The sequence below is a fragment of the Myotis brandtii genome, unplaced genomic scaffold (genome assembly GCF_000412655.1).
Source record: "Myotis brandtii unplaced genomic scaffold, ASM41265v1 scaffold535, whole genome shotgun sequence".
NCBI classification, from domain to species: Eukaryota; Metazoa; Chordata; class Mammalia; order Chiroptera; family Vespertilionidae; genus Myotis; species Myotis brandtii.
Genome location: NW_005369964.1, coordinates 2019526 through 2033436, shown reverse-complemented (window position 1 = coordinate 2033436; position 13911 = coordinate 2019526). Strand labels below are relative to the sequence as shown.

The 13911-nt window shown below is 49.7% G+C and overlaps 1 protein-coding gene across 1 annotated transcript in view; it reads right to left on the bottom strand.

Moving 5' to 3' along the window:
• Nucleotides 1–11308, bottom strand: part of RTL1 (retrotransposon-like 1) — a 25367-nt gene extending 14059 nt beyond the window's left edge. The window contains exons 1-2 of the mRNA XM_014549103.1: nucleotides 11175–11308; nucleotides 1–3078 (exon numbers count right to left, since the gene is read on the bottom strand). Coding sequence (XP_014404589.1) covers nucleotides 1–2993 — 2993 coding nt within the window. The 5' untranslated portion in view covers nucleotides 2994–3078; nucleotides 11175–11308. The remainder of the gene's footprint in view (nucleotides 3079–11174) is intronic.
• Between the last annotated feature and the right edge of the window lie 2603 nt (nucleotides 11309–13911).

Here is a 13911-nt window from a genome sequence, read left to right as displayed (position 1 = left end):
GTGTGGGTCTGGGTGGCAGTGTGGGCCCGGGTGGCAGTGCGGGCCCGGGTGGCAATGTGGGCCCGGAGAGGCCCACGGTTGGGGTTCTGCAGCGGCAGAGAACTGCTGCCATCTTGTTCGGGCCTCTCCATGACATCGCAATGGAAGCGGCCGAAGAACTTGGCCCACTGCCCCGGGAGAATTACGGTGAGCCTGTCATTATTCAGGGAGGCTAGATCCTCTGTATTGAGAAGGATCATGATGGGCTCCTCGGTGCTCTCCAGGTAGCAAGACCACACATCCAAGGCAGCCTTAATCGCAATAGTCTTCATCCTCAGCGGAGAGGAGTTGGCCTCCTCAGGAGAGAGGTCGCGGGAGAAGAAAGCACAGAACACTCTTTTGCCGGTTTGCTCATCAACTTGCATGAGGGAGGCATACAGAGCGGTCATGTTGACTCCTGTGTCCAAGTAGAACTGCTTGTGGCGCTTCGGGTGATGGAGGAGGGGTGCCTTGCGGAAAGCCCGCTTCACGCTTTCAAAGGCCTCCTGCTCCTCGTCACCCCAGTGGAAGGGGTTGGTGGTCAGCAGCTGCCGCCGCAGGGGCTCCGTGATGGCAGCGAAGCGCTCCACGAAGTGGCAGTAGGGGGACATCAGTTCCATCAGGTTTTGCAGGGACTCCTTCGAGAGAGGGATCGGGTAATCCCTGATGGTCTTCACGACGCTCTTGTTCAGCCTCACCCCTTTGGGGGTCAGGACAAAGCCCATGAATTCGACAGTGTGTTGGTGGAACTGGCTCCTGTCCAGTGAGCAGTAGACGTGGTGGTGTCGGAAGCGGACCAGGACTTGGCGGATGTGCCGGAGGTGCGCCTCCTGGCTCATTGAGTAGATCACGACCTCATTCCCGTAGGAGAGCACACATTTGCCCAGCAGGTCTTTCAGGATGCAGTGCATTACGCTCTGAGGGATGAGAGGGTCTGAGCAGATCTCAAAGGGCTGATAGCTTGTCTTCTTTTGAAGCTCCAAACCAAACGCTACTTTCCATAGCTCTTCTGCTGCCTTTTTCTTGCCTTCCTCCACAATGCTCCCACGCAGCTCCAGCCTTGTGAACCACGTAGCTCCATGTAACTGTTGGAACAGTTCTGGAATTATCTGTTTATCCTCCTGCGATTCCTCCTCTTCATTCCCCAGCCTGGCTGTTTCTTGCATCCCAGCACCCACAGGTTCCGGAGGAGCCACAGAGGGACACGTGTCGGCGGTGTTGCTGTGATCACTGTCTCCAGCCTGCTGAAGCTCAGAGGGCTCTGATTCAGAAAGATCATCGGATCCGTCTGAGCTTGGCTGGTCGGAAGTCTCATCATCTGCTTTCTTCGGGTTGAACACGTCGGCAAGGTCGGAATACTGGGGCAACAGTCCGGGCAGCAGGCTTATGGCATGTCTCTCGAGTGTGGTCGATGGTGGGAGTGGGCTGAAGCAGTTCTTCAGGCAGTAGGGAGAGTGGAAGGTGCAGCGGCCTCTGGCCCAGTCGATATCGGGGGAGTGGACTCGGAGCCAGTTGATGCCCAGGACCACGGAGAAGTTGGGTGAAGGAACGATGTCGAATTCAATAAGCTCATGGTGGTTCTGATGAAAGCATACCAGAGGCTCGGTGTGCAGCCAAACGGGCTCGTTGCCAATCAGGGAGCCATCCATGGTGTGGATGGACTGTGGGTAGGGCTTCTCGAACAACTCAACGTAGTGCTCTTGGGCAAATCTCTCATCCATGAAGTTGGAGCTTGCCCCCGAGTCCACCAGCGCCTGGACCGCGACACTGTGGTAAGGGTTCACTCTCACCATGAGCAGCAGGAAGACGTGCCTGCGATCGATATCGGGCTGGATTTCGTAGGTCAGCCAGCTGCTGACCGGCCACTTCTCCGGAGCAGGTGAGTCCATCTTGGCCAGGTTCCGAGAGTGGGTCTCTGGACGCATCCTGAGCATGGCCTTTCTCTCTGCCAGGTTCTCTTCTATCTGCAGGACGAGGGCCATCAGACTGTCCAGCGAATCTGGCTGAGGGAGCTGGAACAGATACTGCCTGATCTCCTCGTTGAGCCCCAGGCACAGGTGGGCCTGCAGGACTTCGTCTGGCCAACCCAAGGTGGGTACCAGCTCCCGGAACTCGTCGATGTAGTCAATGGCGGCGCGATCCCCTTGCGTGATGTTGAGCATGGTGTCTTCTGCCACACGCAGTTCCTCCTTGTAATGGAACATGTTTGTCATGGCCTCCATGAAGGCTGGGTAGTTGGTAAGCAGGGGGCTTCTTTGCCGCTTCAGATTTTGGGCCCATTCGAGGGCCGTGTCTGAGAGGTGACTGATGACGAACCTCACTCGCCGGCGGTCGTTGCGGAACTTTCTTGGGTAGCCTTGTATGATCATGTGGCAGTGCACGAAGAACTCCGGGTAATCTCTTCGATCGCCCGAGAAGATTTGCGGTTCTGGCACGCGGCCTATTCTGATCGCTTTCATCAGGATCTCTATTGCTATTTTTTGCTGCTCTTTGAGGTCTTGCATCCAGAAGTACATAGAGGTGAAGGAGCTGACCCTGCCCCTTAATTCCAACTCACCGGGCTCCTCCTCCTCCTCCTCCTCGTCTTCACTTAGGTCAGTGTCGTCGTCTTCTTCGTCCAGCTCTCCCTCATTGACTGATGCTTCTTCCATCTCACCAGGCGCCTCACCGATGGGATCCCCCACTTCCTGACGGGAAGCCTTGCATGACTCCTCCAGGTCTTGGAGTAGGTCATTGGGTGGATCCTTTATTTCACTATGTTGGCCACTGGATGGCTCCTCCATGTCTTGGAGGAGGTCAATGGGCAGCTCTCCCATTTCCTGGGCTGGGCCTTGAGCCGGCCCCGCCGCCTCCTGTACTCCGCCTTCTATCTCCATGGTGGTGTTGGATGAGCCCTCAGAGGACTCCATTTGTTTTGATGATGGATTCTTACGCTCCATCATCGTCTCAAATGAGTCTTCAGAGGGTTCTATCATTTCGTCGGATGGAAAGGAGTGTTCTCTGAAGACTGGTAAGGTGGTGATGCGTCCAGTCAGTGACTGGGATCACAGCGATCAGAACCTGGTGGGGGTAAGGAGATGGGCAGGAAAGGCAGTGGTTTAGGGTCTCAAGAGGTCAGAGTCAGATTCCCCAGGACAAATCAGATTTCCAACACATTAGAACAGAGAGAAACTAGGGAAGCCTTCGGGTCCCACGTGTGGTGCCCACAGGGAAAGAATAGAGAATATGTGTCAACCCCTGACCTTCTTGCCTACTCTCTCCCAGGCTTCCTCTGCCTATCTGGCCTGCCTACTTCCCAACGGCTGTGAGAAATTCACAGCCCATAAATTTGGTGGGGTGATGGGCCCAGAGCACCGTCGCCGGCAGGCACCTGGCAGAACACACTGGCCACTTCATTCCACCCTGGCACACGTGCCTGGTCAATGCTCCTTCCCTCCTGTGGTCACCCAAAAGCCACTGAGCTCACATGTCAGTGCTGTCCAAAGCCAGCTCTGCAGGCCAAGTGCTCTGGAGCAAGCTTGGCCTTGGTGTGAGGCAAGAGCCTCTAGCAGGGATGCCTGCTATTTAACAAGTTCAGGGGAAGAGGAGAAAATGGGCACTTGGCCACTATCCTGTCAGCTGGCTCAACTGCCCCAAATAGCTTTATTTCCTCCCCTAAATTCAGAGTAGAAATGGGGGCGGGGGCGCTGGATATAGAGCTCTGGATTCTGGGTTTTATTTTTCCCATAAATATTTAGAAAACAACGAGGAGGTGCCAGAGATTTGCACGTTGCGATGTGATCCTAACTTGGAATTTTTTGGCTAATTTCTCTTCCTCTCTTTCATCAACTTGCATTGCTGTGTTTTCCTCAACTCCGAGTTGTTGAGGAAACCTGCCAGTCATCTCCCCACCCCCGCTAAAATCTCTACTTTCCCTGGATTGCCCTCTCTGTCTGTGGGGTTCAGGAACTTCCAAAAGTTTGGCCTCAGTTCTACACGTGCAAAACGTATTGACTTGCCCTCCCCTCTACCCCCCACCCCCACTTCCAGTCTTACTGGGTAGGGCTGACCCCTTCACTCTAGCAGACAGACCCTGTCTGTTGCTGGTTGGTTTTCCCCTAACATAGGGGTGTATCCAGTTGAGTTGGGATATTGAGTGAGGAGTAGAGGTGGGAGGTCTCTTTGACATCTATCTGATTGTCTTGGAGTGGACTTTTGAAAATCTAGTCCTGGTGTTTTTAGTGGACCAAGACTGAATGTAAAGCGATGTTTCGGGACGGGTTTTGCACATTTCTTCTCTGCTGGGGCACAGCAAACTGAGTTCTGGTCATTCAATAGGTTAGCTCTACGGTTACTGCTTTTACTTGTGTAACACCTTTTGTTACTTCTCGGTTTTCTCCATTAAAAACAAACATTCATGCCCTTCTGTAAAACTCTTCATTGCCTAATCGCCAAACCATCCAATGAGATACAAAATTCTGATCTGCTGTTTTTCAAAATTAAGTAAATCATCCTTAGCATGACAGTTAAATTTGATCCTGCAGGACCTCTGATTAAAACTTTTGTTGTTTCTTTACTGTCTACATTATTAAGTCCAAATCTTTTTGCATAAAATTCCTGACACATAAACTCCCCAAAATCATTTTCTGGCTAAAATTTTAAGGCCATAGAATAATAGAAAATTCTGATCATGCTATTTCTCAAGGTAGATATTATATTTTTTTTAGCATAAAATCTCCTCATTACCATCTTCTTCATCATCATCATCTCCATCACCATTAGCATCTACATCATAGAATACCTTGCATAAATTAACTTATTTTCTCTTCATAAAAAGCTTTGTGTCATTATTGTAAAATTACAAGTCTGTGGTATAAAGTTCTAATTGAAATACTAAATTTGACTAAGTAATTCACCTAATTTTCTATTAGGAATAAAAATCTCAGTATGTCTCTTAAGACCCATAAAACCCTCTTTTGGCTAAAATTTTAAATTAAAAAATTTAAATTGGTTAAAATATAACATTTAAAATATAAAACCTCAGCATCTCACTAAAAAACACTTAAAACTATTCATTGGCTAATATTTAAAATAAAAAAATTGATAAAATTTAAAATCTCATATGTCTTTTAAAACCATTGGCAGATATAAATTTAAATTGATTAAAATTTAAAATCTCAATATGTTTCCTATTATTAATATTAAAAATTTTAATATTTAAAATTTTAATTGATTAAAATTTTATTTTAGTATATCGAAGTCCTTAAAACTCTGTTGGCTAAAATTTAAACTCCTTAGCAAGATGATTTAAAAACTATAGATCATATACCCCTTCTTTAATATAAAGTCTACAATTATTAATATATTTACAAACTTGATGATGCAATTGATTAAGCCCTTAAACTTTCTTGTCCTTAACCTAAAATCAACTATCCTCAGCATGTCATAAAAACTCATCTTAATAATCCTTTTAATATCAAAGTTTAAACTTTTAACAAGATGCATAAATATTATCTCATAACCTCTCTATTTAAAGGTTGCAAATGTTTTTTTTCACCGTTTATAAAATATGAAGTTTCAATCACTTACCATAAAACAACATTTTTTTACCATGTAATTTATTTTCAATCTGATGGATATAGAACCCAAAGTCTTACCTAACTACTTCTTAAACTCTTTATTGACTTAATTCCAAACTTCTAAGCATGATACAAAAATCTGACCATGTCATTTCTCAAAATAAAAGGTCACACTCCTTTGCCAGACACTTTAATTTGGTCCTGTAACTTATGTGGAAAAGCCTATAATATTTCTTTTTTTTTATTTTTATTTTTTATTTTTTTATTATTATTCTTTTTAAAAAAATATTATAATAAGTATTACAAAGGGTATTACATATGTGTCCTTCCCCCCCCTCCCCCGCCCTTGACAATCCCCTGCCCTCCCTTACCCCCCAGTGTCTTATGTCCATTAGTTATGCTTATATTTCTTAATCACCTTTAAGACAATATCTAAACTCCTTGGAATACAATAAACATTTTATTTTGTAATTTCTAGGCACACTGCTCTTATCAAACACAGAAATCTTGCCACGTCCTTCTTTAAGATTTCTTAATGGCCCAAATCCAAATTCCTTAGGAGGCACAAAAAAGTGATCCTGTCATTCTTCCAAGTAGTGTCTAACCCTCTTCGAGTGCTATGGGAATTCAGTCACATGACCTTCACATGAGCCCCGCCCCGCCCACCCGTTACTTGCTGTGAATGATACAGTTCCTCAGCATGAACTGCAAAAGGATGCACTTGTGCCAAAGTGTGCCTCCCCTGAGCTGTCCATGCTCGTTTATCATCTGGCTCATCAAATCCAGTCACCTTAGCATAAAATTTGTTTTGCCAGCAAATTCCCCTGGAGACAAAACTCTTATCAGTCACTCCTTAAAACACTATATTGGCTAACATCCCAATGCCTCTGCATTGAGGGTTCAAAAATGAGATCATACCCCTCCCTAAAATGAAATGCTCAAATGCCTTCAACTCTCACATGAAATCTCATCTACTTGGCGTGATATAAAAATCTGATCATATTATCTTTACCATAAAAATCTACTTTTGTAGCTCTGCTGAAATGCATAAGTTTGATCATGTAACTCAATTTGAAACTTTTCAAGCTTTCTTCATTGCCTTGTAACATAAAGTCCCAACTACTTAACATAAAATGCAACGTTTTACCATGTAATTTATCTTCAGACTGGTCTATAAAAAAACCTAAATCTCACCCCGTCATTCTTTTAAAGCCTTTATTGGCTTAAATCCAAACTTATTAGCATGGTATAAAAATTCGATCTTGTCATCCCTTAAAATAAAATTCACACTTCCTAGCACAGTATATAAAATCTGATCCTGTAACTCTGCCTTAACTCACACACTCCCTCTCTCAGTTGTGGAATTATGGAATAAAAGGCCAAGTTCTTAGCATAAAATGTGAATTTTATTTTATAATTTCACTGCATACTGTTTATCAAACACAAAGAAATATCATGATGTCCCTCTCTTAGAACTTTATTGGCTAAAATCAAATTTCTAGGCGTGTGGAAGAATCTAATCATGTCAGTGCCTGGAAATAAATTCCAAATATTTTTGCATATTCCCAATGTTGATCATGGAAGTCCCCTGATTGAAATCTCTCAGCTTTGGTGCCAACATCAATCAAACCTTCTTGGCATGTTCCCAAAGTCAGACATTAGCATCCCCTCGACCCATAAAGTCCAAATGTTTTTAGCATGATGCGTAATTTATGGCTGTTCCTTTTCATGTTATAATTTTCAATGTTTCCTCATTGCCTATAATGTAAGAGTCCAAAGCCATTGGCCTTAAAATACATTTTATCATGTTTATCTGCAGACTTTATCTCCCACAACAAAATCCTCACCACATTTCTTAAAACCCTTTGGCAGGAACCCAAACTCTTTAGTATGATTTAAAAGTTTGATTCTGTCACCCATCAAAATAAAGTCCAGATTTCTTCCCCCAAACTCCCAAATCTATTCATGAAAGCCCTGCTTAAAATCTTTTCATGAATCTCCATCACTGACAAAATACCTGGACATCTTAGCATGATACCGATTTACTGGTGGTATTCTCAGTTTAAAACCTTCCCTATTTCATGTCCCCAACACAAAACCCAAAGGTCTGAGCGTGGAATGAAAATTGCACCAAGTGTTTGCTAAGCTGAAAAATCTTCACAATGCTCTTCGTTACTCTGGATACAAAGCCTAAGCTTTAGCCCCCATTTCTCCTCATACTTCGCAGGAAGACTTGGTATCCTACTTCTTGCCCCCAAACAAATCTTGATTTTATTGCCTCCAGGTCTTTTTATATTTTGAAGCTGGTACCTCTGTGTATAGTTCATTAATTCATACAGCGGCATGTCCTGATTCTTTTTTCTAGGACAGCCACTGGATCCTGGGGGTAAAGAAATGGAGGCAGCCTTGCCTTGCTGGACGTCTGTCATCAGCAAGGAGGTGGGGACCACGCCCTTGCGGTTTCATGCCATGCTGGAGGTGAGCGTGGGGTTTGGGGGGCAAGACTGGGAGGTCCCCCTTCCACCCCTGGTGAGCATATCCTTTCAGGGTTCTCTGGGCTCAGCTGTCCATCCTTTGGTGAGGACTTTGGGGCCTTGGGACCATCATTTCTGAAGGTGGGGTTCCCCCGCCCTCTCACCTATCCCTCCATGCCCACAGCTGCCCCTGCCTCTTCTCTGGCCTCTCAGTCTTACGAATGTAGTTTCATCTATGTTGAGGTCTCAAGCCACAGGACGATTTAAAAAAAATATCTACTGATTTGGAAATTCTCATTTCATACCCCCCTCCCAAGCTAGGATTGAGGGCACCTGGTTTGGGGTCTTTGAGTCAGACCCCCTACCCCCGGCACCCACAGACAGACACCCCAGCCTCACCACCTGCCGTGCCCAGAGCCTTCTTGTTCAGGACAGCTCCCTGCTTGCCTCCGAGCAAGTGGCCCATTGGGTCGGGGCTGCCAACGTGTGTCTATGAAGGGTTGGGTGTGGGGGGGTGCGGGGGGGCCAATCCCTCAGCAAATACCTCTGCCTGTCAGCTCACTTGTACAGTAAAGGAAATCTGATTTTAAAAATAGAGCTTGGAAGAGGAGATGAGAGGATATTTAGGAGCAGAGTTGAGCCTGGGGTAAGAGCGGGGGGCGGAGGAATTAGGGAAGAGGTGAGGACACAGGAGGAGGGCGGGAGGCCCAGTTGCTGAGGAGGACGGTAGAGATGGTGTACATGAGGGCAGAGGGAGAAGAGGGGGATTGGGACTCTGTGTTCCGTGCTCCCCTTTTCTGGCCTCTTAGACCCCCGCCTTCACAGGGGACCCTGGTTCTCTGGGCTACCAGGATGGGTGTTCGGGCCAGCATCAGGCAAAGACCCTGGCCGCCTCTAGGACATACTCAGAGCCATCTGGGCTTGAAGGACCAGGGCTGTAGTCCCTTCTCATTCAGCTTCCTAGTTGGGAGTGGGCACAGAGAGCGGTGGCTCCCTGGGGGCCCTTGAGGAGGGTCCCAGGGGACTGTGGGCCCTCCCGAGGGCTGCTGGGCTGGCACAACTCACGTTGGGGTGCCTCTCTTCCAGGCCCCTGCCTTGTCCATTCAATTGCCTGGCTTGTGGCCTAGAGACCACTGGGCCTTACAGATGAGAAAGCCTCCTCACCTTGACCCAGAGCTCCCCTCCCTTCCCCTGGATTTGTGAATGTCAGGCCCCACTGGGCCATGGGCTTCATTGAGGAAACTGAGTCTCTGGAAGGGCATCACTGTGGGCCTTACAGATGAGAAAGCCTCCTCACCTTGACCCGGAGCTGCCAGTCTCCCCTCCCTTCCCCTGGGTTTGTGAATGTCAGGCCCCACTGGGCCACGGGCTTCATTGGGGAAACTGAGTCTCTGGAAGGGCATCACTATGACTCAAGACATGCAGTGAGTTCTGGCAGAGCTGGGGTTGACCCCAGGGCCTCTCTTCCAACCCCAAACCGGGCTGGGTTGGGGGGCCTCTTGGAGAGGGTCCCTGAAGCCCTTCACCACCCCTCAAGGTGAAGGGCAGTGCCCTGGACCCAGGCATGTTCCTGCAGCCAAGTCCCTGTCCCCCTCCCCCCCTCCTTGATTGGCAGTTCCAGGGGGTAGCTGGATCACTCTGCCCAGAATAACCCTGGGAGGGGGAGAGTGTCGCCCAAGGGAGGGGCTGGGAGAGGGGTCACAGAGAGAGTCCTTCTGAGCTGCCCAAATCAGACGGGCCAATGAGCTGCTCCCAATGCTGCTCTTGCCTTTCAAGGCAAGTGGGTAGGGGAAGGAGCCAGCCAGCTGCCAGCTGGGACCCACGCCTACTTTCAGGGTGACCCGCTCCTCCTGGGCCCTCAGTTTCCCCAGATCTGCTAGGAGGGTTGGGTAGCGGTCTTCTCATTTTGTTCCTGTCACTTTGGGCTCCTGAGGAGGTGTTTGAAGGGTGACCCTGGGGAGCTTTGGTGAAGGGAGGGGTTTGGCAGAGCAGGTGGAACTCGGGGACGGTGCCCACCCCGCCTCAATTCTTAGAAATAGGGGTCCCTTCTGTTTCATTTCTTTAGAGGCCCCCACATGGAAGCCACTGTGGAGAGCACCAGCTGGTGGTGTCTTCTAGCGGGAGGGGTTTCAGTGGAGTCTGGTGGTGTCTCTGGTGGCCAGGAGCTGCAGGCTAGGAGCCGGGCGGCCGTGGGAGGAGGGCCCGCCTGAGTGGGAGCAGAGGCCAGGCTCGGGGCGCCCATTTACAAACGGAGGAGCACCTCTCTCCCAGGGGAGATGGGAACAGTAAGGGCCCGTTTCATCATTAGGGCTCCCGTGTCACTACTTTGCGAACATCTGCTGTAATTGCAGCGGACGAGACTCAGAAAGCATTTTCACACATGGTGCCGGCGTTAATTATTTCACTGGCCTGCCTTGACAAGGAGCGAACCGAGTCCAGGGGGCGAAACAACTAGTGAACACCCCCGGCGCTAAGTGGCTGGTGATGAGGCTGGGGAGGGGCGGTCTGTGCAGATGCAGGAGGCGCGTGATGTCCAGACAGAGGTAATTCGATTTTTTAGTTAAAACTAATGTTTCCTGAGCATCTGCTGGGTGTCAGACAGGACCCTCACCACTCAGTCTGTTAGTGACTGCTTTCCTTACAAGGTGGTTTATTCCCTGTTTCCCAGCATTAAATGTAGGGGTTCAGCAGGCCCAATTCACGAAGGAAGAGGCGGGGGCAGCATTCAAACCCCGGCTTTCAGTCACCCCTCAAGGGGTTGGCAGTGGCCATTTGGGGCCAGAGAGGAATATTTCATTCCATGGTGACCATGATCAGCCTCGTTGTCGATTGGGAGACCAGACCAGAGGAGTGGGGTTCTCAGTGTCGGCCTCTATCTTACCGAAAGGCTCATGGGGTCCTTCCCAATTCATTTTGGCTAATTTGGTTGTCGGTGGAGGGACAGGACAGCTGGCCCAGGACCTGCTCATTGTAGCCGCCCAAGTATTTGAACAGAGATATTGAGCACCAAACGAACCCTTTAACCTTCCTTCCTAATGGCCGGCCCACCCCATTAAGTGCCCATCCCCTCCACCCCCAGGCCCCTGGGGGGAGGTCAGCATGGGACCTCCGGCCCAAGGCTTACCTTTGATGCAAGTAGTCACTGTAGTCAGCGGATGGACTCCCGTCTGGTTGACAGGAACTGCGCTTCTTTCTAAAAAGTTATGGGATAAATGAATGTCTTTAATATGCAAGTCCGGGCTGTGTGACAAGCATGCGTTTTCCACAGGACAATTTAAAATTTGTATGCGGAGCTTTTCTCACGTGACTGTATCATTAACCCCCCTTTTCCCACATGGCTGCATTTGGGTCTTTCCGTGGGATTGCTTGAGTGCTTACTATGTGGCAGGCATTGTTTCCGCGCCCTCCCCCCCATATGTTTTTATTGATTTTGGAGAAAGAGGAAGAAAGAGGGATAAATAGAAACATCTATCTCTTTGGCTGCCTCCTGCACGCCCCCTACTGGGGATTGAGTCGGTAACCTGGGCATCTGCTGGGCTGGCACAACTCGCATTGGGGTGCCTCTCTTCCAGGCCTCTGCCTTGTCCATTCAATTACCTGGCTTGTGGCCTAGAGACCTCTGGGCCTTACAGATGAGAAAGCCTCCTCACCTTGACCCGGAGCTGCCAGTCTCCCCTCCCTTCCCCTGGGTTTGTGAATGTCAGGCCCCACTGGGCCACGGGCTTCATTGGGGAAACTGAGTCTCTGGAAGGGCATCACTATGACTCAAGACATGCAGTGAGTTCTGGCAGAGCTGGGGTTGACCCCAGGGCCTCTCTTCCAACCCCAAACCGGGCTGGGTTGGGGGGCCTCTTGGAGAGGGTCCCTGAAGCCCTTCACCACCCCTCAAGGTGAAGGGCAGTGCCCTGGACCCAGGCATGTTCCTGCAGCCAAGTCCCTGTCCCCCTCCCCCCCTCCTTGATTGGCAGTTCCAGGGGGTAGCTGGATCACTCTGCCCAGAATAACCCTGGGAGGGGGAGAGTGTCGCCCAAGGGAGGGGCTGGGAGAGGGGTCACAGAGAGAGTCCTTCTGAGCTGCCCAAATCAGACGGGCCAATGAGCTGCTCCCAATGCTGCTCTTGCCTTTCAAGGCAAGTGGGTAGGGGAAGGAGCCAGCCAGCTGCCAGCTGGGACCCACGCCTACTTTCAGGGTGACCCGCTCCTCCTGGGCCCTCAGTTTCCCCAGATCTGCTAGGAGGGTTGGGTAGCGGTCTTCTCATTTTGTTCCTGTCACTTTGGGCTCCTGAGGAGGTGTTTGAAGGGTGACCCTGGGGAGCTTTGGTGAAGGGAGGGGTTTGGCAGAGCAGGTGGAACTCGGGGACGGTGCCCACCCCGCCTCAATTCTTAGAAATAGGGGTCCCTTCTGTTTCATTTCTTTAGAGGCCCCCACATGGAAGCCACTGTGGAGAGCACCAGCTGGTGGTGTCTTCTAGCGGGAGGGGTTTCAGTGGAGTCTGGTGGTGTCTCTGGTGGCCAGGAGCTGCAGGCTAGGAGCCGGGCGGCCGTGGGAGGAGGGCCCGCCTGAGTGGGAGCAGAGGCCAGGCTCGGGGCGCCCATTTACAAACGGAGGAGCACCTCTCTCCCAGGGGAGATGGGAACAGTAAGGGCCCGTTTCATCATTAGGGCTCCCGTGTCACTACTTTGCGAACATCTGCTGTAATTGCAGCGGACGAGACTCAGAAAGCATTTTCACACATGGTGCCGGCGTTAATTATTTCACTGGCCTGCCTTGACAAGGAGCGAACCGAGTCCAGGGGGCGAAACAACTAGTGAACACCCCCGGCGCTAAGTGGCTGGTGATGAGGCTGGGGAGGGGCGGTCTGTGCAGATGCAGGAGGCGCGTGATGTCCAGACAGAGGTAATTCGATTTTTTAGTTAAAACTAATGTTTCCTGAGCATCTGCTGGGTGTCAGACAGGACCCTCACCACTCAGTCTGTTAGTGACTGCTTTCCTTACAAGGTGGTTTATTCCCTGTTTCCCAGCATTAAATGTAGGGGTTCAGCAGGCCCAATTCACGAAGGAAGAGGCGGGGGCAGCATTCAAACCCCGGCTTTCAGTCACCCCTCAAGGGGTTGGCAGTGGCCATTTGGGGCCAGAGAGGAATATTTCATTCCATGGTGACCATGATCAGCCTCGTTGTCGATTGGGAGACCAGACCAGAGGAGTGGGGTTCTCAGTGTCGGCCTCTATCTTACCGAAAGGCTCATGGGGTCCTTCCCAATTCATTTTGGCTAATTTGGTTGTCGGTGGAGGGACAGGACAGCTGGCCCAGGACCTGCTCATTGTAGCCGCCCAAGTATTTGAACAGAGATATTGAGCACCAAACGAACCCTTTAACCTTCCTTCCTAATGGCCGGCCCACCCCATTAAGTGCCCATCCCCTCCACCCCCAGGCCCCTGGGGGGAGGTCAGCATGGGACCTCCGGCCCAAGGCTTACCTTTGATGCAAGTAGTCACTGTAGTCAGCGGATGGACTCCCGTCTGGTTGACAGGAACTGCGCTTCTTTCTAAAAAGTTATGGGATAAATGAATGTCTTTAATATGCAAGTCCGGGCTGTGTGACAAGCATGCGTTTTCCACAGGACAATTTAAAATTTGTATGCGGAGCTTTTCTCACGTGACTGTATCATTAACCCCCCTTTTCCCACATGGCTGCATTTGGGTCTTTCCGTGGGATTGCTTGAGTGCTTACTATGTGGCAGGCATTGTTTCCGCGCCCTCCCCCCCATATGTTTTTATTGATTTTGGAGAAAGAGGAAGAAAGAGGGATAAATAGAAACATCTATCTCTTTGGCTGCCTCCTGCACGCCCCCTACTGGGGA